The 25,787-nt window shown below is 41.8% G+C and overlaps 1 protein-coding gene across 1 annotated transcript; it reads left to right on the top strand.

Moving 5' to 3' along the window:
* The first annotated feature begins 15 nt into the window (after positions 1–15).
* RTCB (RNA 2',3'-cyclic phosphate and 5'-OH ligase) lies at positions 16–24,699 on the top strand. The gene is made up of 12 exons (XM_001152688.5): positions 16–201; positions 3,435–3,513; positions 4,026–4,093; positions 5,510–5,609; positions 10,376–10,532; positions 12,519–12,675; positions 14,180–14,339; positions 16,042–16,217; positions 17,076–17,264; positions 18,289–18,399; positions 19,910–20,029; positions 24,180–24,699. Exons 1-12 carry the CDS (start codon positions 109–111, stop codon positions 24,285–24,287), a joined length of 1,518 nt encoding a protein of 505 aa, XP_001152688.1. The 5' UTR covers positions 16–108; the 3' UTR covers positions 24,288–24,699.
* Positions 24,700–25,787: the final 1,088 nt, after the last annotated feature.

Here is a 25,787-nt window from a genome sequence, read left to right as displayed (position 1 = left end):
GTCGCGCCTGCGCTTTGGTTCTTGGAAGGCGGTGCTCTGAGAAGCCGGACAACGCGGCAGCCGCTCTTCAAAGCGGAGCCGGGAGTTTTTGCTACAGTTGTCGCCACCATGAGTCGCAGCTATAATGATGAGCTGCAGTTCTTGGAGAAGATCAATAAAAACTGCTGGAGGATCAAGAAGGGCTTCGTGCCCAACATGCAGGTAAGGCAGGAGAGCAAATGGCGGGGCCTTCCGTGCTCCGTCCCCGGCCCGGCCGGCGTCCACTGCGCCCTCTGGACCTCCCCTGACCACTGGGTCCGCCCCGGCCCCTTGCAGAGTTTCCCTCATCCCGTCCTTCTCCCCTCACGGTTCTGGGGCTGCCCAACCTGTTCCGGCACCACCTCCCGCCAGGAGAGGTCCCCGAACCACGAGGACAAGCTAAGTGCGGTGGATATGGGAATCTAAATAAATACGAAATTGGGGTTTCCAAAGCGTTTTCACAGATCAGTCTCATAAACGTATCGTGAGCTGTTTTACGTTCGCAGAAACTTCAGTGATCTTTTCCAGGGTGGAACAGCCAGCCCCAGGTTCATTTGCTGGGACTGGAATTCACCTCCTCTGAGTCATGCTGGTTATTTAAATAACGTTTACAAACCTTTGTTCACTAAACCAGGTTTTCAGCATTCAGTATCCCATGTTGGTTTTTAATAAAGCGATGTCATTTCTTGCAGTAGCGCAGGGCAGGGCCTGTTTGATTTTAATATTCACTTCACAGAAGGACCTCGAGGATCTGTCGGTGACATAGCTTCCTCTACCCACCTAGGAAGAAGCTCAGCCAGGACTTGATGTCCGGTTTACTGCTTTGACGTCCCAGATGGAGACTTGAGGGCTCAGGATCATCAGATAGTTTGAAAGCCTGGGCTCTGTATCTCTCGGCCTTCATCACCATCTGTGCTCATATTTTTATTAATGTGAAAAAAGAAAACGTTTGTGAAGTTTTGCAACGTATTTTTAAATAGTTTTTGAAATCCCTGAAGGTGCCAAGTAAATGCTTCAAAGGTTTACCATCTCGTCTCACGTCTTGGTAAACAGCTCCCAATAGTCACTCCATTCTTTTATTCAGAATCAAAGCTTATTGAGTTTCCTTTGTTGGCAAGTCACTTACACTGAGGGAAGAAAAAGCGCACGGGGATAAATCTGTGTTCTGTTTGCTGTTTGGCCACTTTCTTTGTGTGGAAACCGTTACCCTGAAGGAAGGAATAGAAAATCTAACATAGGGGGAGCGCAGTGGTTCATGGCCTGTAATCCCAACGCTTTGGGAGGCCAAGGCGGGAAGATCCTTTGTGCCTAGGACTTTGGAGACCTGCCTGGGCAATATAGTGGGACCCTGTCTCTACAAAAAAAATTTAATTAGCCAGGCGGGGTGGTGTGCACCACAGCTACTCAGGAGGCTGAGGCAGGGGGATCGCTTGAGCCTGGGAGATCTTGGCTGCAGTGACCCGTGATCATTCTAAACTGCACTCCAGCCTGGGTGACAGAGTGAGTCTCAAAAAAAAAAAAAAGAAAAAGAAAACACCATGACATGATTATCTGTAGGATCTAATAACACAGACTGTCATTGTCTGGCAGGTGTTCTGACTCAGCCTTTGATGCACACACTGCTGCTCATTCTATCTAGGGGCAAGTCTAATTTTGCTAGGCAGTTCTGGTTTAAGTTTGTATACAGCACTTTACTACCACCTTTCCTTTGGGAATAGAGACTTGGAATGTTAATGCATTGCTCTTAAAACGCTATTGACTTCTAAGCATGAATTGTGCTTCCATCCTTATGAGATCAGTGAATTTCACACAGATAATCATCTGTTACTAAATCTCCATTTCTCCCCCAAGACCCACATGTTGGACTAAAAATTTCTCTTTATTCCCTTAAAACACTCCCCTCCCATCTTTACGTCATTTTTGCGTTTAGTTCCTAGATGTTCTGCTGCGCCAGTGATGTCTCTTGTCTTCAAAGAACCAGCTCTACAGGATCTCTGTGAAACCTCTCCCAGCTCCCTAGACTGTTGAGGCACTTCCTCATCAGATTCTTCCATAGCACTGTGTACTTAATGTTATGGCACTTGCTTCATTGCACTCTGATATTCTTATCAGAATATAAGGGCTGTATTGGCTGGGTGCGGTGGCTCACGCCTGCAATCCCAGCACTTTGGGAGGCTGAGATGGGCCGATCATGAGGTCAGGAGATCGAGACCATCCTGGCTAACACGTGAAACTTCGTCTCTACTAAAAATACAAAAAATTAGCTGGGCGTGGTGGCGGGCGCCTGTAGTCCCAGCTACTCGGGAGGCTGAGGCAGGAGAATGGCGTGAACCCAGGAGGCAGAGCTTGCAGTGAGCCGAGATCATGCCACTGCACTCCAGCCTGGGTGACAGAGCAAGACTCAGTCTCAAAAAAAAAAAAAAAAAAAAGAATGTAAGAGCTGTATTGTGTACTGGGAGCTCCTTGAAAGGAAGATCTTATATTCTTTCTATCTCCCCTAGTGCCCAGGACAGTGCTTCATGCATAGTAAATCCTCAGTTAATGTTTGATGAATTAATAAATGTGACCCTTAAGAAATTATACTGGAAATATTTTCCATCAATGGGTATTAAATTGTTATTTATGCAGTGGTGATGAAGTCATCTTTCTGATAAAAACTACATTCAGTTGATTAAGTGTTAAATATTTGGTTCTCCATTACTGGACAGCTCTTTCACAATATTTGACCTGTGATAAAAATGTTCTGCTCTTTAGTGTTACATAAGTATGTCGTCCATTGCCTTCTGTGTGCCGCCTCTATTGTCAAGCTTTAAAATTACAGATTTTTAAAAAAATTATATAGCTTTCAGAACTGAGCACACAACTACGTAGCTGCATGTTAAATTTTTCTTCTCACTATTTACCTAACTAGAGATTTGTAAGTCACCACTAGAGCACAATAAAATGTAATTTGCTATTGGCTTAAACACAGAATAAACATACTAGGTTAGATGACTACGTTTTATGTTTAGAATTGGAGTTTTTGATTCATCTGGTTTTTTTTTTTTTTAATTTTCAAAAAACCATTGATATTTTTGAAGCTTGAGGATTAAGACCTTTGGGCTTTGTGAGAGTATAGTTGGAAGATTTTCTTTATCACAAAAAGATGCTGAATCTGTTGAATTCTTAAATGTGGTTTTGAGGGTATGAGAATATACAAAACAATTTGTGAACATTGCAAAATTTTTCTTAAGGTATATTTTCCGATGGGAGCAGCTCGTAGTCTTTGATAGGAAGTTTTCTGTGTGCTTAAGGTAACGTGAAAGTGTTTGGTAAAGAGTAAAGCACAGTAAATATTGCATACAGTGCATTCTGTCCAGTGCCTACACTTGCCGCGCATGTACTCAGACATTGCTTTTCACTTTCCTTGGTACTAGGTTGAAGGTGTTTTCTATGTGAATGATGCTCTGGAGAAATTGATGTTTGAGGAATTAAGGAATGCCTGTCGAGGTGGTGGTAAGTACATTAGAGTTTCACTTGTGTTAGTACGGTAGTGCCTTCCCTGTGGCCTGAAAAAGTGGCAACTCAAATAATTATAATTTTGAAATATTGTCAAGGAGTGATTACAACTTAAAAGTAAGACCAAAAGCACTTACTTATTTGTGATCACATTGTCAGCCAGTTGGCGTTATAGAACGGATTTGAAGCTCCATCTGGAATTTGAAGCTGGGTAGAACTTGTTTCTCAGCTAACCTTGAACAATAATAGCAAGTGACCTACCATTTGTTTTGCACTTACTATATTCCAGGCGTGTTACTAGGTGCTTTGCAGAGATTATCTCATGCAATACTTACAGTGACTCTAAAAGGAGCTCCCTTCCATCTTGCATCTCAAACATCCTTCTAGGCTTTGTTGTCTTAGTAGCCCTAATGACTACCTCTTCATGTTATACAGTCTAAAAACATGAATATAATTCATGCTAAAAATCAAGTGTGTTGTCTTTTCTAATACCCAATTTTTGTCTTCAGGTGTTGGTGGCTTCCTGCCAGCCATGAAACAGATTGGCAATGTGGCAGCCCTGCCTGGAATTGTTCATGTGAGTCAGAGTTCAGAACTTTAATCATTTATATTTCTTAAAGTCCATTGAATGGATGAATGGCCATGCCTGATAGTGGTGTCATTTAGACAATGACCTTTGGACAGCCAGACATAACCATGAAGGCAGGCTCAGTGGCTCATGCCACCCGCAACACTTTGAGAGACCAAGATGGAAGGATTGCATGAGCCCAGGAATTCAAGACTAGTCTGGGCAACATGGCAAGACCCTGTCTATACCAAAAAAATTAGTCAGGTGTGATGTCACATGCTTGTAGTCCCAGCTACTTAGAATGCTAAGTGGGAGGATTGCTTGAGCCCAGAGTTCCACACTGCACTGAGCCATGATCAGGCCACTGCACTTTTAGCGTGGATGACAGAGTGAGACCCTGTCCCTAAAAATAAAAAATAAAAGGAAATAACCATGGACCTAAAGAAATAATTGAATCTGGATGGTATTTCAGTTTCTGAATGCATTTGGCTAGAATCTGTAAGTGTTAAGAACCTTGGAAGTAGCTTTTGTGTTTTGTTTCTTATCATGGTAACATTATTCCTGGATCAGTGCACCACCATTGTAAGTTTCATTGTAAGTTTCACTTCGCTGTTTCAATGTAAGTTTCATTGTAAGTTTCGCTTGGTTGTAAGTTTCACTTCCTATGCAGAGGATCATTGAAGAAGAAATGGCAAGAAGTTTAAGGGTTAGCACTGAGGGGGAGGAAGAGAGGACAGCATAGCCCCCACCACAGTCTAACATTCATATTCTATCATTAGAGGTAGATGTTGAAAATGGATCTATTCGGCAGACATTTTTGAGGTCTTCTTTATGCCAGTTACGATGTTGGGCACTTGGTAGAGGGAATGAAATGGTATGGCTTGTGTATATAAGGAAGTTGTTAGTGTCTGGGTGTCTCCATATATCCTGTGTTTGACCTGCATTCTTCCTGGGTCAGGGTCCTTTTCTAGGCTCCACATGTAGGAAGTCTACAGTATTTATACCATCAAATGGATTACATTTGGCTGTGATTACTTAAACTAATGACCTATATAAATCAGTTATTTTTCTCTTCTTAACCTGACAAACCAAAGTTTGTCAGTGTCTTAAGATTATTTTTAAAATGTAATAGTACATTAAACTTAGTATGTGTTACTCCTATATCATGTTATTTTGAGGCTTTTCTGTTTTGTATTTCCTTAATTAACATTCAGATCTTATAAAAAAGTTTTTTTCTCACTGTATTTAGCTTTGTGATTAGGAGTTCTTACTATTTCCATGCATATAGAAGATTTTGTGAAAACACAGTCTTGATTTAGGGAAAGCTTCAGCCTGCAACCTGTTTGAGAATCAGTGTCAGGTCCATCAGGGCATCCAGGGTAGCAGGTCAAGACACTTGTATTTCATTTTCTAATTCTTTTTCAGCGATCTATTGGGCTTCCTGATGTCCATTCAGGATATGGGTTTGCTATTGGGAACATGGCAGCCTTTGATATGAATGACCCTGAAGCAGTAGTATCCCCAGGTAAGATCACTGTGGAAATCTGCTGTTAAGTGTGTAGCATTGGCCGGGCACGGTGGCTCACGTCTGTAATCCCAGCACTTTGGGAGGCCGAGGCGGGTGGATCATGAGGTCAAGAGATCAAAACCATCTTGGCCAACATGGTGAAACCGTGTCTCTATTAAAAATAGAAAAATTAGCTGGGGGTGGTGACTCGCACCTGTACTCCCAGCTACTTGGGAGGCTGAGGCAGGAGAATCACTTGAACCCGGGAGGCGGAGGTTGCAGTGAGCCGAGTTTGTGCCACTGTACTCCAGCCTGGTGACAGAGCAAGACCCCATCTCAAAAAAAAATGTGTGTAGCTTCTCTCTATGGACCATAGCCTTTGTGAAACAGAGCACTTCTCTCCATGTGCATGACTCAGTCTCATCATGTTCTGTCATTTTTCTTTGATATTTACTGGAAGTATTGCTTGTGGATACTGAGAGGCTATTACAACTTCAAGCAAAGCATATTTTTATTGAAAATTTTGGGAGGCTCCTACCAAACATCATGGTATTCAGGCTTTGGCTACAAAACAAACTGGCAATTTTTTTTATCTTTGTAACTCAGTTACCTCGTGGACAGATCACGTCTAATAATGTTAATGACCACACAGTATTAGTAGCTTAGATGAGTTCAGCTGTGTAAAATATTTAGAACAGTGCTAAGCAGGTAGAACATATTCAGTAATATTATCATTGTTATTCAATGATAACATTGAATATACAGAAGGTTGCATACGCCTTCTGTGGTTATGGGGTGCTTTCAATGAACATTCTATATCAGAAGTAATATCTTTGCTGTTAAAGAGTGTGAATTTAGAAATGAAGTTCAAATGACATCTTGAGAGTTCTGTTTCTAGCAGTGGTGGACTAGGTTGTTTCAGACCAATCCCTTGCTGAAAATAATTAGAAAGGCTGGGTAAAAAATTTTTTCTTAAATCTGTTTGAAGGCACAGAAAATCTGCTAAGGCAGTAAGAATTTGCGAAGTCAAGATCTAGAGGAAAAGAAAAAAAAGTTCCAGATATGTGAGCCCTACATGTAGGGCTGTTTGGAGGTGACTGCAAATTTCAGTCAGTAAGAATATACATGATTTGAATGATCCAATAACAAACTTGACACGTGACCTCTAATATACATGTGTGGTTGTGTGTGTGTATGTGCACTTGCATTGTAGTACAGCCAAGCAGTGCAGAGTATACATTTTTTTTCAAATGCACACAGTTTACCAAAACTGACCACATGCTGAGCGGTAAAGCAGGCATCAAATTTCAAAGCATTGAAATCATATAGACCAGCAGTTCTCAAACTTTTTGCACTCGGGACCACTTTAGTAATAATTATTGAGGATTAATCTCAGACTCTTATCAATGTTTACCTTATTAGAAATTAAAACACATTTTTTAAAGACAAGAATATATAAGTACATGTCTCATCCATTAGAACAAAGATGTTATGTCATATAGCTTTTGAGAAATCTCACTGTACAGTCATGGGAGAATATGAATAAAATAGACAAATAATGTCTGAGTATTATAAAATGAATCTTACACACCTGAAATGGTCTTCCCCCTCACCCCCACCCCAGGGTCTCTGGACCATACTAAAGAACCCACTCATATAAGAGGATATTTTCTGACCACAGTGGAATTAAATTAGAAATGGTTTAAATAAAAACTAGACCTAGCACTTTGGGAGGCCAAGGCGGGCGGATGGCTTGAGCTCAGGAGTTTGAGAACAGCCAGGGACAACATGACAAAACCCCGTCTCTAAAAAAAAAAAAATACAAAAAATTAGCCGGGCATGGGGGCATGCGCCTGTAGTGCCAGTTACTTGGGAGGGCCAAGGTAGGAGGATCACTTGGGTCCAGGAGGCAGAGGTTGCCGTGAGCTGAGATTGCGCCACTGCAGTCCAGCATGGGCGACAGAGTGAGACCCTGTCTCAAAAACAAACAAACTAGAAAAACTTTGGGAGGCCAAAGCAGGAGGATCACATGAGACCAGAAGTTTGAAACCAGCCTGCACAACATAGGGAGACCCCCATCTCTACAAAAAGTTTTAGAATAGCTGGGTATGGTGGCGCACATCTGTAGTTCTAGCTACTGGGAAGGCTGAATCCAGAGAACCAGCTGAGCCCAGAAAGTTGAGGCTACAGTGAGCTATGATCACACCGCTGCACTGTAGTCTGGCATGATCTCAAAAAAGAAAATCCATATATTTGGAAATTAAGTAGTATGCTTTTAAGTAACCCATGAGTCAAAAACAAAACTATGGAAATGAGAAAATAACTAATGTAAGTAGAAAATACTTGTGTCTAAAAATTGACATTGAGTTAAGTAAAGGACACCCTTCTATGCTATTGGAGGGAGTGTAAATTGGCACAGCCATTATGGTAAACAGTATGGAGATTCCTCAAAAAATCGAAAATAGAACTACCATATGATCCAGCAATTGCATCACTGGGTGTATATCCAAAGGAAATGAAATCAGTATCCAAAGAGATACCTGCCCTCCCATGTTCATTGTAGCATTGTTCACAGTAGCCAAGATATGGAAACAGCCTGAATGCATTATTCAACCTTAATAAAGAAAGAAATCAATCTTTTAAAATTGAAGGGAAAAGACAGGGAATCCTGCCATTTACTACAGCATGGATGAAACTAGAGGATATGCTGAGAAATAGGCCAGACACAGAAATGAAAATACTACATGATTTTGCCCATATGTGCAATCTAAAAATGTTAAACTCACAGAGAGAGTAGAATGGTGCTAACAGGGTGGATGTTAGAGTATACAGAATTTCAGTTTTAAGATGAATGAGTTCTGGAAATCTAATGTATAACGTAGTGACTGTAGTTAATAATAATGTATTGTATTGTATTACTTTTAATGGCAAAAAGCACAATTACTTTTGCGCCAGCCTAATACCTATAGTCCCAGGCAATTGAGAGGCCGAGGTGGGAGGATAGCTTGAGCCCAGGAGTTGGAGGCTTCAGTGAGCTATGACCTAGCCTGGGCAACAGAGCAAGACCCTGTCTCTAAAATAAAATATTGTGTACTTGACATTTTCTAAGAAAATAAATCTTAAATGTTCTCACCAGAAAAACAGAAGGGGAAGTAACTGTGAGATCATAAATAGGTTAATTAGCTTGATTGTGATAATTATTTCACAATGTAAATGTACATTGTGTACACCTAAATATATACAGGTTTTTTTTTTTTTCATTTTTTTTTGAGACGGAGTCTCGCTCTGTTGCCCGGGCTGGAGTGCACTGGTGCAATCTTGGCTCACTGCAACCTCCGCCTTCTGGGTTCACGCCATTCTCCTGCCTCAGCCTCCTGAGTGGCTGGGACTACAGGCACCCGCCACCATACCCGGCTAATTTTTTTGTATTTTTAGTAGAGACGGGGTTTCACTGCGTTAGCCAGGATGTTCTCGATCTCCTGACCTCATGATCCGCCCGCCTCGGCCTCCCAAAGTGCTGGGATTACAGGCATGAGCCCCTGCACCCTGCCAATATATACAGTTTTTATTTGCCATTTATTTGCCGGTCATCTCTCAAGCTGGGGGGAAAATGATTTTAAAAATACTTATAGGCTGGATGCGGTGGCTCATACCTATAATTCCAGCATCTTGGGAGGCCGAGGCAGGAGGATCACTTGAGCCCAGGAGTTTGAGACTGGCCTAGGAAACATGGTGAAACCCCATCCCTACGCATAATACAAAAGTTAGTCAGGCCTGGTGGCACACACCTGTAGTCCCAGCTACTCAGGAGACTGAGGTGAGAGGATTGCTCGAGCCGGGAAGTCGAGGCTGCTGTGAGCTATGATTACTCCACTGCACTTCAGCCTGGGTGAGAGAACAAGACCCTGTCTCAAAAAAACAAAAGTCAGCCAGGTGTGGTGGCTCACGCCTGTAATCCCAGCACTTTAGGAGGCTGAGGTGGGTGGATCATGAGGTCAGGAGTTCAAGACCATCCTGGCCAACATGGTGAAACCCCGTCTCTACTAAAAATAAAAGAAATTAGCTGGGTGTGGTGGCACACGCCTGTAATCTCAGCTACTCGGGAGGCTGAGGCAGGAGAATCACTTGAATGCAGGAGGCGGAGGTTGCAGTGAGCCGAGATCACCCCACTGTACTCCAGCCTGGGCGACAGAGTGAGACTCCGTCTCAAAAATGAAAAATAAAAGTACTTATGTCTAAAATTTTGAGGTTACTGTTAATGTCCTTTTTGAATGGAAACATGCAGCCTTAAATGCACAAATTGGGAAAGAAGAAAGGCTGGAATATCAGTGACCCTAGAAAGCTAAAGAAAGAACAACAAATTATACCCTAAAAAAGTAGAAAGATGGAAATAATTAGGAGTAAAATTAGTGAAATGGAAAGATGTATTATAGAAAGGACCAAGAAACGCAAAAGTTGGTTATTTGAAAAGACTGAAAAAATTCATGAACCTGTGAAAACAGTGGTCAAGAAGAAAAGAGAGGCATATTTTGATCTCTGTTTTACATGTTACTCAATGTTCATTGCTGCCTCCCTTGTCCATAAAGTGCCTTTAGTGTGTATGTTACTTTAGATTATCTTGGTGTCATCAAGCTTTACCCAGCAAAGAACCACTTTGTTGTCTACTTTAAAACATAGTTATCTTTAAAAGAATGGGTATCTTTATAGTCCCATATTAATGGCGAGAAACTGCAGGTAACAGTGCCTTACCCAGCTGGTTTTGCTAACTTTTCTCTATTTTGTAGGTGGTGTCGGGTTTGACATCAACTGTGGTGTCCGCTTGCTAAGAACCAATTTAGATGAAAGTGATGTCCAGCCTGTGAAGGAGCAACTTGCCCAAGCTATGTTTGACCACATTCCTGTTGGGGTGGGGTCAAAAGGTGTCATCCCAATGAATGCCAAGTAAGAGCACACGTTTCCAGTATGTGGTATGGGAGGGATAATAACCACATGACCTTCAGCTTCCTTTCCAGTGCAGTACACTTGAGAGATGAGGATTGTTCAGTTACTTTTCAGGAAGTAGTAAGAATTGTTTTTTTAAGCATGAGGTACAGCCCATTTATTGGAGACATTAGTCAACCGATGTTATAACAGCCTTTGACATAGAGTAGTATTTATAATAACATCATATCCACCAGCGTTTATTGAGCACTTTCTATGTGTAAGGCGCTGAGCATCATATCATTTCATCCAGACAATAACCCTATTATCTTCCCTAACTTACAAGAAAGAAAACTGAGGTTTAGAGAGGTAATAAGCTTAGTGCCAGGTGTGGTTGGGTTTACAGAATCCCAACACTTTGGGAGGCCAAGGCAGGAGGATCACTTGAGTCCAGGAGTAAAAGATGAACCTAGGCAACATAGATCTCGTCTCTAAAAAAAAAAAATTAACTAGGCATGATGGCTTGTGACTGTAGTCCCACCTACTCAGGAGGCTGAAGCAGAAGGATCCCTTGAGAGACCAGGAGTTCAAGGTGGCAGTGTACTGAGATCTCAGTACTGCACCCCAGCGTGGGCAACAGAGTGACCCTGTCTCAATTAAAAAAAAAAAAAAAAAAAAGCTTAGTAGGTGATATCAGGATTCAAACCAAAGATCCTTTGACTTCAGAAGCTGTATTCTGAATCCTACTGCCTTTTGTCATTAAGCCTATTTAACCCCAGCCTTCCTCTTTGAATGATAGCACTGGATGTGTTCTTTGGTAAGTAGAGGATTAAATATAATGCTACAGTGTATCTCTCAGATGGCCATAGATTTTACCGTGTCATAGCTTATGCAAAGCAGTGCACCCTAAACTTTGCAGAGTACTTCAGTAGCAGAATAGTGTGCTAGCTATGTTTCTTTAATATTTTGCTTTATCCTTCAAATTTATGTGAACTTTGCATTATAATTAATAGAAAAAAAGGTTTTTAGCTGTTACTTGTAATGTTATTTAATTCCCCCTAACCAAAAAAAAAACCTAAGTAAAATCATACTTGGATGATGTGTGGTCTGTGATTTCACATGATCCCTGACATGCAGCCCCAATTTGAAAAGCATATGTGGAACACACAAATTCCAAACATCTTTATAAACATTTTAGATAGGAATTTTGTCTACTAATACTGAAATGGGGCTACTCTGGGCACACTGCCTATGGGGTGACCCTGCTCTGCAAGGAGCAGTAAAAAATAATAACAAAATGAAATAATAATAGTGAAATGGGCTGTCATCTGGGGTAGTGGGGAGAGAACATTGAAAAGTGTAGTTTTTCCTGGCAGTGTTTTAGAAGAGAGCTGGACCTTGGATGAAGATTAAAGCTTGTACCCTCTAAGGGTTTAATGTACGTGTACCTCAGCTTCAAAATGGAGGTGCAGTAAGCCACTCAGAACTTCTGTGAAGATGGGAAAAGAGCTTAAAATTTAACCTGTGTTGCCTGAGGAATTCCAGATACCTTCATTTATTTGACCGTAATTCATAAATGATTAAGGTGTGTACCTGGTCGAATTAGTCGTTAGAGAGTGATAGCTGATTAAGGTTACAGAGTTGTTGTTGTTGTTTTTTGTTTTGTTTTGTTTTTGTCTGTTTAATCACTACCTCATGGAATTCAGGATCAGAGAGGCAAAACTGAATATAAAAAAGATTTGAAAATTAACAAGGAGCAGTATAAATGTCAAGTAGAACTATAATGATGTCTAATAGGGCATTTATCATTTTATATTGCAATTATTTATATGACTGCATTCCTCAAAAAACCAGTTACTGAGAGCTTAAACTGTGTGTCTGACTCAAGGCTTGGAACACAGGAGATAGTAAATGTCGAGTTTTTCTCTGCCCTTTAAGGATGTGGTCATCCTTAGGTTTTGATCTGCCTTTGCTGTGAGATGACTAGCACCTTTTATACTTATCCAGAGACTTGGAGGAGGCCTTGGAGATGGGGGTGGACTGGTCCTTAAGAGAAGGGTATGCCTGGGCTGAAGACAAGGAGCACTGCGAGGAGTATGGAAGGATGCTGCAAGCTGACCCCAATAAGGTTTCTGCAAGGGCTAAGAAAAGAGGCCTTCCTCAGGTAACTCACTTTGGAGGGGCAACATGTTAAATTTTTTTTCATATTTTGTTTTTATTGGGGGAAGAAAATGTATATCTTACATTTAGCAAACATATTCCCAGGTTTTTTTATGGTATATCAAAAAATCCAAATTTGTTTATGCTTCATTTTTATTCTAAAAAAACTATCAGGGCTGGATGCGGTGGCTCACACCAGCTTTGAGAGGCCAAGGAGGAAGGTTCGCTTGAGGCCAGGAGTTCGAGACCAGCCTGGGCAACATAAGAAGACTTAGTCTCTACAAAAATTAAAAAAAAAAAAATTAGCCAGGCATGGTGGCACATGCAAGTAATCCCAGCTACTCAGAAGGCTAAGACAGGAGGACTGCTTGAGCCTAGGAGTTTGAGGCTGCAGTGAGCTGTGATCACGCCAGTGCACTCCAGCCTGGGTGACAGAGCAATCAGGAGCTTGCAAATGTTCATAAAATAAGAAATAATGAATTAGAAGTGAATGGGAGAAAAATAGAATATGTTTATCAGGTTCATACGTCAAAATTACATATATACATATTTTGACAGTCTACAGATGGTATCCATGAGATAAGAATATACTAGATGTTTGAAATTACAGCTAGTTGTGAAGGCTTTGCCACTAATTCAGTGTGACACGTGGGCAAGACTGTCTTCTCTGGATCTCATTTTCTTATGGAAAACTGGGATGGTTAAAACTAGGCAACCTCTAAAGACTCTTCCAGCACTGACATTTTCTAGTTCTCTAAATCATCTATTAATATTAGCTGTAGTTGTGGTATATGTTCTTTCAGTTATAAATAATGGTGGATGTCCATGAACTCATAGATGTTTCAAAATCATTTGAACTTGGACCTTGTCTAAGAGTCAACATTTACCAACATTTATCCCAAAATTTGACTCTTTGTGATGTTTAAAATATCCCATGAACCATTTAAAAGCTTGATTTTTTTTTGTTTATGAAGCTTTTTTTAAAAAATTAATTTATTTACTTTAAGTTCTGGGATACATGTGCTGGTTTGTGACATAGGTATACATTTGCCATGGTGGTTTGCTGCACCTGTCAACCCGTCATCTAGGTTTTAAGCCCCTTGTGCATTAGGTATTTGTCCTAATGCTCTCCCTCCCCTTTCCTCCCACTCCTCGACAGGCTCTGGTGTGTGATGTTCCCCTCCCTGTGTCCATGTGTTCTCATTGTTCAGCTCCCACTTATGAGTGAGAACACGTGGTGTTTGGTTTTCTGTTCCTGTGTTAGTTTTTTATATGTGTATACCAAGCATATAATGATATAACAAAATTCAGGAGCTAGTCTACGTTATTTTGTTGTGTAGAATATTGTAAATGAAACACTTCTATAGCTTAGGAATTTTTTTGTTACTGAAACACTATTTGTATGTTTATTTTGTTGTTAGTTTGTTTTTATCTTTTTGGTTTTTAAATAGATTTTTTTTAAAAAACTGGAATAAAAACTATCTTACCAGACATTTTTACATTTGCAGTTGGGGACCCTGGGAGCAGGCAACCATTATGCAGAAATCCAGGTTGTGGATGAGATTTTCAATGAGTATGCTGCTAAAAAAATGGGCATCGACCATAAGGGACAGGTGTGTGTGATGATCCACAGTGGAAGCAGAGGCTTGGGCCACCAAGTAGCCACAGGTATATTCTAGACTTTGTGCTAAAATGTATATTTTATGGGCAACCAGATAGAAATTTAAGAGCGAAAACTCTGAAATATACTGCATGGGTTTTATCCTGAGTCCTCAACAATCAAATAACTTGGACAAATTCACTGGGCCATAACTTTCTTGTCTAAAAAAATGAGTATAATAGTTATTTCATATAGAATTATCATGGAAAGTTAATAATATATGTAAAGCACTTAATGTTTGACATTAATAAACAATAAATGTTAGTTGCAGTTATTGTTATGTTTACTCTTATGAGTTACTATCTGGCCAAGAAAGAGCAAGAAATGTGTAAAGAGTGGAATTTATGAAATAGGCATTCATTTGGCAGATTATGTATCATATACCTGCTCTGCAACATTAGATGTGATGGTGGATTTGCTGATGAAAGAGGCAGATACTTTGCACTCAAATTGTCTCATGAAGTAAAGGTCATGTCCATTTAAAAGAAAAAATAAATATTAAAAGGTAGCAATTAATTATATAGGAGAGTCAAACAAAACACATTTAGGAAAAAGATTTTGGAGATGGCTTCATGGACCCAGTGTTGAGCTGGATCTCACAGTTTAGACAATTACACACAAAGACATTGGTGACAAAGGCAGCATGAACAAAAGCAGGAAGCAGCGAAATATTGGATAGGTCCTTTTGGATAGCTTGGAGGGTGTGTGAAATAATATATGAATTGTGACGGTTACTACAGGACTGAATGAAGCGGGATGAACGCAGAAATGAAAACAAAAAACAAAAGAAACTTTTAAAGAAGGAGTCAGGGGCTTCTTGCTTCTAGTGAGCAAGGGCCTTGAGCTTCCACAGCCTTTTGTATTTATTGGGTAGAAAGAGCAGGGAAGAGGAGGTAACGATTGGTCAGCTGCTTGATTGATCACAGGTTCATATTATTGCTAACAGGCTTCACATGTGCCTGTCACAAGAAACACTTGTGCCTGGGGCGTGGCTGCCCTCAGCATTCCTTCTGGGCAGCAGACGCAGTTGTCAGCTTGCCAGCATCCTGCATTCATAAGAACAGTTTGCTGTTTACTCATAGCCTCCAGTGGTATACTGAGTTGTTCACGACCCTCATTCTTTCGGCCTCCAACAGCGAATCAATGAAAAGGTATATAGATGCCTGGAAATTGTTATAAGCTTAAAATTCCATGTTACAGATCAGCCTCTAGTCCATTTTATTGTGTGAGAATTTAATAATTTGTGCCAGCCTGACCCTCTAGACTATTTAACCTAGCAGATGTACGAAGTGTCGACTAGTGTTTCAGAACATTCCCCTGAGTACTTCTCTGCATTTTGTCATGGATTTGATTAATCATGAAGGCAACAAAATGTATTTTGCTACTACTATTCCCATGCATTCACATATTGAGAAAGGAGTAATGAAGACCATCTTGTGGCTATTTGTTTACATATCCCATTCTCTTTCAAGTTCCTAGAGGGCAAATGTTGACTTTGTGTCCCACAAACTGTCACTGCACTCTGAAAGATTCTCCAGTACGTCTTGACTGAGCAAATAGATGAACTCAGAAACACATTAAAGGGAAAGTTGGCTTTCATTGGGTTTTTTTGTGGAATGAATTTGAATGTAGCCTACCTTTCTGCAGTAAATCTGAACTGTTCATTTAAGGGAAAGCTAACTGGTTTGGACTTTGTGGCTCTTGTTCCAGATGCGCTGGTAGCTATGGAGAAGGCCATGAAGAGAGACAAGATTATAGTCAATGATCGGCAGTTGGCTTGTGCTCGAATCGCTTCCCCAGAGGGTCAAGACTATCTGAAGGGAATGGCAGCTGCTGGGAACTATGCCTGGGTCAACCGCTCTTCCATGACCTTCTTAACCCGTCAGGTACGGTAGAAGTTGCTCTTCTGTTCCGAGTCATTCATGATGATGTTAAGTGCTTTAAAACATAGTGCAGTCCAGGCTGGACGCGGTGGCTCATGCCTGTAATCCCAACACTTTGGGAGGCCGAGGGGGGCGGATCACGAGGTTAGGAGATCCAGACCATCCTGGCTAACATGGTGAAACCCCGTCTCTACTAAAAATACAAAAAATTAGCTTAGCTGGTCGTCGTGGCGGGTGCATGTAGTCCCAGCTACTCGGGAGGCTGAGGCAGCAGAATGGTGTGAACCTGGAAAGTGGAGCTTGCAGTGAGCCGAGATCGTGCCACTGCACTCCAGCCTGGGTGACAGAGTGAGACTCCTGTCTCCAAAAGAAAAAAACATCGTGCAGTCCAGTCAAAGCCTATGGTGTTTGGTTTTGGAAATTCACATAGTTAACTTTCAAAATACCAGAGAAGTGTCCAAGGTTTTGGTGTTGTCTTAAACTAAATCATCAGAGTATCAGGCATGAGAAATGAGAGCAGAGAATCAAAATTATTCCTAGAATTTGTCTTGAACAGCATAGAGAATAGAAGTGCCATTGACTAAGATTCAGAAGGCTGAGAAGAAGCAATTTTGAAAGGTGGGATCAAAAGTTGCCCAGCAGCTTTTCAACTAAAGATGAAAATGATGTGGTGGCATTTCCTGTGTGGTCTAAAGGACAGCTTTTGTCCTTTACGTGAAGATAATCTTACGGCTACGTTTGAACTTTTAAATCTTTCACTCCCTTCAGAACAGACTACCTGAAACCAGTGAGATGAGTCACGAAGAGCTGAACATAAGTCCTGAAGTTCTGGCTGCTTTTATCTTCTGTGTTTTCTCCTAGGCTTTTGCCAAGGTCTTCAACACAACCCCTGATGACTTGGACCTACATGTGATCTATGATGTTTCTCACAACATTGCCAAAGTGGAGCAGCATGTGGTGGACGGAAAGGAACGGACACTGTTAGTACACAGGAAGGGATCCACCCGCGCTTTCCCTCCTCACCATCCCCTCATTGCTGTTGATTACCAAGTACGTAGCGCTACGTTTGTAGTTTTAAGCAGTGGGGGCACGATTTAGATTGTTGTAAATGTGAATTACATTTAAAACGAAAAGCAGCAATTGTGAAAAGAAAATACTCTGTCACTCATGAGAACAGTGATTCCCAATCTTCTCTGAAGCAGTAACTCCTTCCCCCATCATTTGTGCTTGCAGTGGTGCTGTGTGCTAACTAGCAAGTGCTGCAGGAAGTGTATTTTACTCCACTACCGTGAATTGAGGCCTTTGAATTAGTGGAAGACAGGAGTAACTCAGTTACAGAAGACAGAGTAAACTCAGTCTGTTTCATTCCTCCTGTCCTCTTGGTGTCTGGCTGTGGTGGAGTTCGAAAGACCCCATAGTCTGCTTGCTCCTTTTACAGATGAGAAACCCAAAACAGAGAAGACAAGCACCTTGCTCAGGATGGTGGTTCTAGCAACACTTCTCTACACTTTTGGATTTTGCTTTGCTCTTATTTTGACTCTTCTGCATTTTTACTGGTCCTCAGATTTTCACTCTCGTCCTCTTCCTTCCCCTCCGATTTATCAAAGATCAAAGTACTATCTTAATATAGTTTACTAGCCGCGCGTTTAGAAGTCTGGGTTTCTCCGGCCGGGTGTGGTGGCTTACGCCTGTAATCCCAGCACTTTCGGAGGCCAAGGCGGGCGAATCACGAGTTCGAGAGATCAAGACCATCCTGGCTAACATGGTGAAACTCCGCCTCTACTAAAAATACAAAAAATTAGCTGGGCATGGCAGCAGGCGCCTGTAGTCCCAGCAACTCGGGAGGCTGAGGCAAGAGAATGGCGTGAACCCAGGAGGCGGAGCTTGCAGTGAGCCGAGATCCCGCCACTGCACTCCAGCCTGGGCGACAGAGCAAGACTCCATCTCAAAAAAAAAAAAAAAGAAGTCTGGGTTTCTCCTACAATCCTACAGTGCAAGAGAAAATTTAAATTTTATGCATAAAAAGCCTATGTTTTTCTGAATTTTAACATGTTTGATTTATGTGCATCCTCAGCTCACTGGACAGCCAGTGCTCATTGGTGGCACCATGGGAACCTGTAGTTACGTTCTTACTGGCACTGAACAGGGCATGACTGAGACCTTTGGAACAACCTGTCATGGAGCGGTAAGGAAAACAGAAACTTCCTTAGAAATGCTCTCTTCAGTTTAGCTATGGTTTTCCATTTTGACTGGTAAATGTAGCTGATTGAACATTAACAGAGTTGAGACTTGGGCCTATCATGTCTTGTACTTCAAATTGTTCCCCATAATGTATACTATTTAGTGAACTGACTGGGGTCACCTAGTATCTCTGCCTCAGTGAGATCTGGTAGGGTTAGGGACCATTTCTTATCTCTGCAAGTCCAGAAAATCCAGACTGGGAAATTGTCACACTAGCTGAGCTTACTGTCTGGTTTATAAGTGATAGAACTTTAACTGGTGCAAATATCACAGTTGATCTCAGGGATTGACTGGACCTGCTCATTTGTTTAATTTGCCCCTTCCTATTGTGTAGGTCCACGCAGGATTGGAAGGATAGGCCCTGTTTGCAAATTAGAGCCCATGTACAGTCTACACACACACCCATTTCAAAACACTGCCTCTCATCTTCTAAGCCCAGGGGTCAGGAAACTCTTCCCATAAAGGGCCAGACCGTAAATATTTTAGGCTTTTGGGACCAGATGGTCTGTGTACCAGCTCTTCAGCTATGCCATTTCAGTGCAGAAGCAACCTTAAGTACTGTGTAAATGGGCAATGCTGTGTTCTAATAGAACTATTTTAGGCCAGGCATGGTTGCTCACACTTGTAATTACAGCACTTTGGGAGGCCAGGGCAGGAGGAGCACTTGAAGCCGGGAATTCAAGACTAGACTGGGCAACATTAGCAAGACACCGTCTCCACAAAAACTTTTTTAATTAGCCGGGTGTGGTGGCACACCTGTAGTCATAGCTACTCAGGAGGCTAAGGCAGGAGGATTGCTTGAGCCCAGGAGATTAAGGCTGCAGTGAGCTATGATTATGTCACTTCACTCCAGTCTGGGTGACAGAGGGAGACCCTTTCTCAAAAAACAAAATAGTTTATTTTAAAAAGCAGGTGGTGGGCCAGATTTGGCCCATACACCGTAATTTGCCGGCCCCTTTTCTAAGCCATCCAGAGTGTTGAGCCAGTGTTGAAATGGGAAAGAGAAACTGTCTAGAGTACCTTCTCCTAGGACAGACCTTCACAAATGTATTTAATCCTACTTTTTTTTCTGATTGTTTCTCATTTCTAGCTGCCTCCCAACTCCTAATTTTAACCCAGTAGTTTTCAACAAAGGAGATCCCCCTACCGCCATGGGGACATTGACAATTTCTGGAGGCTTTTTTGATTGTCATGGTTTAGTGGGAGTTGCTATTGGCATTTAGTGGGTCTTAGAGGCGAGGGATGCTGCTGAATACCCTGCATAGAACAGCCTCCCAACAAAGAATTCTCCGGTCCAAAATCTAAAAGGATATGATGAGGTTTAAAAGGCCTGTTACCAATTTGATAAAGTAAAAAAGATGTTTTTTTAAGCTCCTTTTTAGTGTGAGAGAAAATCAGGGAAAGGGCTTATCATCTTAGGGTTTAAAGTAAAGTTCATTCCTTTCCCATTCTAGGGCCGTGCATTGTCCCGAGCAAAATCTCGACGTAATTTAGATTTCCAGGATGTCTTAGACAAATTGGCAGATATGGGAATTGCGATCCGTGTTGCCTCACCCAAACTGGTTATGGAAGAGGTAAGTAAAATTTTGATAAATACATGAATATTTATTGTTCCCCATTTGTAATTTGTTCCAGTCTACAGAGACAGCAATTTAGGGTGTTACTAACAGAAATTGTTTAGGTTATTTTTTTTTATGACCTCAATTTTGGCTTATCTTCCTTGGTTTACCTTATTTCAGTTTTATGTTTTCATTTCTTTTGGTTAAAATTACGAGCCAAGTCCTTAAGAATGATTTTTACTGTTCATTTATAGTCTCCATCTACATATTAAGCTTTTCAAGAGTAGTTTGAGCTGACTCTTGCTTTTGCACAATTGTATACTTAGGTTTCAATTTGAAAGCAAATTTGAAAAAGGAAGGCATAAATGTTTGGAGAAAGTTTTATTTGATTCACAGGAGAACAGATTTTGTTTAAATTCTGTATATATGTTTACATATATGTACATATTTAAATTAAAAGCAATATAATTCCTTAATGATTTAAGAGAAAAGAAAAACAGTCATCCAAAAACTCAATTCCCTGACACAGTTATTACCTTATCTTTTAGAATACTTATTATTGTCGGCCGGGCGTGGTGGCTCACGCCTGTAATCACAGCATTTTGGGAGGCCGAGGTGGGCAGATCACATGAGGTCAGGAGTTTGAGACCAGCCTGATCAACATGGTGAAACCCCTACTAAAAATACAAAAATTAGCTGGGCATGGTGGTGGACACCCATAATCGCAGCTACTCAGGAGGCCAAGACAGGAAAATCACTTGAATCCGGGAGGCAGAGGTTGCAGTGAGCCAAGATCACGCCACTGCACTCCAGCCTGGATGACAAAGTAAGACTCTGTCTCAAAAAAAAAAAAAAAATTTACTTATTGTCATAGTTTTTTCCTAAATGCTTTTTTTAAAGCTAGTCTTAATTATAGTTAAGAAACATTTTGTAGTTATTTTTAAAATTTTGCACATTATTATAAAATTGTTTGTGTCACTTTTTAAAATCATTGCTGAATATTCCACCAGCTGAGTACCTTACTTTCTGCCTGTAGTGGACATTTAAGTAGCTTCCAAATTTTTGCTACTATAAATTAAATTGTAATGAGTGTCTTCATGCATGAAGGTTTTTTCCAGTTGTTATAGTAATTAGAACAAAGTCTCAAAAGTGGAGTTACATGGTGGCTCATGCCTATAATCCCAGTACTTTGGGAGGCCAATGCAGGAAGATCTCTTGAGGCCAGGAGTTCAAGATTAGTTTGGGCAAAGATTAGCCAGGTGTAGTCCTAGCAACTCAAGAGACTGAAGCTGGAGGATTGCTTGAGCCCAGGACCTTGAGGTTACAGTAAGCTATGTGATTGTCCAGACTTGGTGCAAAGCAAGACCCTATCTCTAAAAAAAAATAAGGAAAAAAAGTGGAATTACTGAGTCAGAGTATGACAAAGACTTATTTTTTTTAATAACAATTCATTTTTCCCCTGATCTTAAGAATACATGTTTAATTTAAAAGATTTGGAATATACTGGCCAGGCGCAGTGGCTCAGGCCTGTAATCCCAGCATTTTGGGAGGCTGAGGCGGGTGGATCACGAGGTCAGGAGATCAAGACCATCCTGGCTAACACGGTGAAACCCCATCTCTACTAAAAATACAAAAAATTAGCCGGGCATGGTGGCGGGCGCCTGTAGCTCCAGCTACTCGGGAGGCTGAGGCAGGAGAATGGCATGAACGCGGGAGGCGGAGCTTGCAGTGAGCCGAGATCGCGCCACTGCACTCCAGCCTGGGCGACAGAGCAACACTCCATCTCAAAAAAAAAAAAAAGGATTTGGAAAATACAAAGGAGAAAACAGAAAACATTTAGAATTCAATCAGCCAGAAATAATTACAGTTAAAATTTGGATTTTTGGTTTTTTGGTTTTGTTTTGTTTTTTCACCTGCAACACGTGATTATTTGATTCACTTATTCAGCTAACACTTACTAACCATCCGCTATAGTTAGGTACTGTTCTATATGCTAGAGATACTGCAGTGAACAAAAGAAACATGAGTCCCTTCGTTGTGGAGCTTTCCAAATAATAAAACATACAGTGTGTTAATGACCATGCAAGTTCTATGAAATAAAAAGCAGGGAAAGGGGGTAAGGAAAGGTGGGAAGGGGTACAGTTTTAAGCAGGTGGTCGGAGAAGACTTCAGTGAGGTGACAATAGAGCAAAGACCTGAAGAGAGAGAGGAAACAGGCTACCTGGGCATCTGGAGGTGAGCTTTCGAGGCAGAGAGAACAGCAAGCGCAAAATCTGTGAGCTGAGGTTATGAAGGAGTGTTCAAGAAACAGCAAGGAGGCCAGGCATGACAAGAGCAAGCCAGAGGGAGATGAGGTCAGAGAGGTAGGGGGCGCCAGAGCATTTGGACTTTTGCTTTTACTCTGATTAAAATGAAAAAACCTTGGAGGATTTTGAGCAGAATAGTGTCGTGATCTGACAAATGTGTTTGCATGTTGATGAGAAGAATCTACAAGAGAAATTAATGGTGCAGAAAAGAGGGAGGAAATTGCTGGAGAAGTGTCCTTGAATAGATGAGAGGAGATAGAGTCTGATGTACAAGTGGATGGGGTTGGTCTTTGCTAGGAGCATAGATAATTCATCCTTTATAAAAGGAGAGAAGAAGCTGAGCACAGTGGCTCACACCTGTAATCGCAGCACTTTTGGGAGGCTGAGGTGAGGGTATCGCTTAAAGCCAGGAGTTTGAGACCAGCCTGGGCTACAAAGCAAGACCCCATCTCTACAAAAATAAAAAAAATTAGGCACAGTGGCACATGCCTGTAGTCTCAGTGAGCTATGATTGTGCCACTGGACTCAACCTTGGGTGACAGAGTAAAAAAATAAAAGGAGAGAAGGTATAGATACAGTTATGTGGGGAAAATAAAGTTAGCATGTTTATGAATATTCTGGCTGCTTCTATTTTTTTCAGTGTATTACATAGTAAGGTAAGCAAGTGAGAGTGGGATCTGAGAAAAGGTATGAAATATTCATCTAGGGGAGAGATAGTCATTGGCCCAGTGGAATTTCATCTGATTGCCAGGAGCTAGAAATCGCCAAGTAGTACTGGGGAGTGATTTAGGCTCCCACAGATAACTACAGCCAAAGGTAGTTTGTGGTACGATGTAATGACTGCAAGATTCAAAACTAGGAGTGCCTAGGGAGAACAGGAGAATAGAAACAACCGTGAAAGCCAGGAGCACACCTGTCCCACTTCTGGGACCAATGGCATGACCTGATTTGGGGAAAACAGCAGTCACCATTCAGAAAGTCGGAGATGAAAGTGATATTCTCGGGAAAGATCCGTGTTTCTGTAAAACAAGAAGGTGAAGGGAACATTCAAAGAAGAAGGGAGGGAGGGGATTTTGCTCCTTCTGGAAGGAGTTCCAGAGGCCACAGTGGGAAAGTTTCAGAAACTGGAAGGGAATGGGAGATGGGATAGAAAAGGATATTATGTACAGAACCGTATGGGAATCAGCATGGATGGCCTAAGCTTGTATTGACAGGAATGAAGATAAAGTGAGTGTGTGATGAGATTAGTGCTAATGGTGGCAAGGCTGTGTGGGTAGGATGGAAGGGTGGGAATGTTGCTGGAAAGTCACAGAAATAAATTGTGTGTGAGTGTAGGTACACATAGATACCCACATATACATGTGCACACAGTTTTACTTTGTTTTATACATATATGAATTTTATGACTTACTGTGAAGGTACTACATGTTCATTCCAGAAATTTTGATAACTGCAGAAATATATAAAGAAAGAAAATTAAAGTTGCCAGTAATTTCTACCATCAAGAGATAATTATCACTAACATATGATGGTTGGGTGCCGTTTCTTCCAATCAGGTTCTGGTGTGTGTTTTATTTACTTACATTTACTACATTTCCTAGTTATACAAGTAATACATGTTCTTTAAAGACATTTTGAAAAAATACAGAAAAAAAAAAAAAAACAAGATGAAAGTGTTTTGGAAATCAGCACTGACCAACATCAGGCTTACTCCTTTTTAAAATTTTTCCTAATTTCATAGGCAAAAAAACTCTCTGTATTATTTTAGTGTGCATTTATTTCATCACAAGTGAAGTTTGGTGCTTGTAAAGACTGTGTTTTCAGTGAACTTGTACGATGTTTAAATTCCTCTCCTGCAGGCTCCTGAGTCCTATAAGAATGTGACAGATGTGGTAAATACCTGCCATGATGCTGGAATCAGCAAGAAAGCCATTAAACTAAGACCAATTGCTGTGATCAAAGGATAGAACCTTGGACAGCAGGGCTGCCTGACACCACCAACCCTCTCTGAAGTGGAAGTGGACTGACATGCTCTTCTGACATCAGACTCAAGGCGGGACAAGTTGCAAAGTGTGCAGCTGTAACTGCTCACGCCAAAATGGCTGATGGGGAGGCTGCTGCTTTCAGGGGCCCGTGCTTGTAAAATAACCTTCCAGGAAGAGGCACATTGCCCACCTTTGGAAAGGGAGGAATATGCCTTCTCCTTGGTTGTTCCACAGAGTTTTAGGAAAATCTGTTAGGGATGGGTAGATGTCAAACTGCCTTACGCAGTCATACAGATCTTTAGCCATCAGATTGATCTTCTTTACACCAAGCTCTGTTTACATTCTGAGAGGTGTCATGAAGAAAGTTCTGTTCAATAAGGTTTTGGAATGTTTCCTTTCGTCTGTTGCTTTGTCAGTTTGTCCATTCATCCACCCATTTAGGCATCACCCCTGCACTCAGCAAAACCCTAAATACCCCTCTTACTTGGAGAGCACCCAGGGAGTTGTAATAAGGCTGTTAGGTGAATGGATAGTGGAACACATTGAAGAGGGAGTATGGGGAGGTTTAAGGAATAGCGGCCCAAAAGACAAAGTCTTCATAGCCTTGCTACCTTTCTTATTCTAAATACACGGCAGAGTTTTTGTATCCATGGGGCCGGGTGAACAAAATGGAGGTAGGTGATGGTGCTGGTGATGGAGGGCACAGCAGAACCAGAGGCCTGGCCTCCCTCCTACACATGCCTTGGAGGGCTTTTTTTTTTTTTTTTTTTTTTTTTTTTTTGAGACTTGAGTCTCGCTCTGTCACCCAGGCTGACGTGCAGTGGCGCAATCTCGGCTCACTGCAAGCTCCGCCTCCCAGGTTCACGCCATTCTCCTGCCTCAGCCTCCCGAGTAGCTGGGACTACAGGCACCCGCTACCATGCCCAGCTAATTTTTTGTATTTTCAGTAGAGATGGGGTTTCACCATGTTAGCCAGGATGGTCTTGATCTCCTGACCTCGTGATTCGCCCGCCTCAGCCTCCCAAAGTGCTGGGATTACAGGCGTGAGCCACCGCGCCTGGCCCTTGCAGGGCTTTTTATTGTGGTTCTGGGCCCCTGGCTTGTTGCTGCCTGTGTAGAGGACAGCCCCACTCCAGCCCCAGCCATCTGTGCTGTCTTGACAGGGGCAGACCTGGCCTTGCAGCAGGGCTATACCGACCCTTGTGGGCCCTGGCTTCCCACTGACATTCTCTTCCCAAAGGCCCTGGCACACAGTGCTGAGCACCTGGGCACTCAAAACTGCAGCTCCAGGCAGATGTGTGAGCAGGTTGCCCATCAAAACTCCAGCTCTGGGCCACTTGGTGCTTGGGTTGGGAGAGGCAGATGTGGCGTGGAGGACAGGCAGAGATAGGAAACCCCTGTGCTGGGAATGGTTCTCTTGGGGGTCGGCCCTGGCCATAGCCTCCCCTATATTTTACTGGGGACCTAAGGTGCCATCTACAA

This window comes from Pan troglodytes, chromosome 23, assembly GCF_028858775.2.
Source record: "Pan troglodytes isolate AG18354 chromosome 23, NHGRI_mPanTro3-v2.0_pri, whole genome shotgun sequence".
Classification (NCBI taxonomy): Eukaryota; Metazoa; Chordata; class Mammalia; order Primates; family Hominidae; genus Pan; species Pan troglodytes.
Note: the sequence above shows the minus strand (reverse complement) of the source record. Positions and strands in the feature narration are given on the sequence as shown.

Excerpts from the sequence above, each read along its gene's own strand:
- RTCB (XM_001152688.5), top strand. The coding sequence starts at position 109 with ATGAGTCGCAGCTATAATGATGAGCTGCAGTTCTTGGAGAAGATCAAT. Across the intron at positions 3,514-4,025 it reads GAATGCCTGTCGAGGTGGTG|GTGTTGGTGGCTTCCTGCCA; the intron begins GTAAGTACATTA and ends TTTTGTCTTCAG. Across the intron at positions 12,676-14,179 it reads AGAAAAGAGGCCTTCCTCAG|TTGGGGACCCTGGGAGCAGG; the intron begins GTAACTCACTTT and ends TTACATTTGCAG.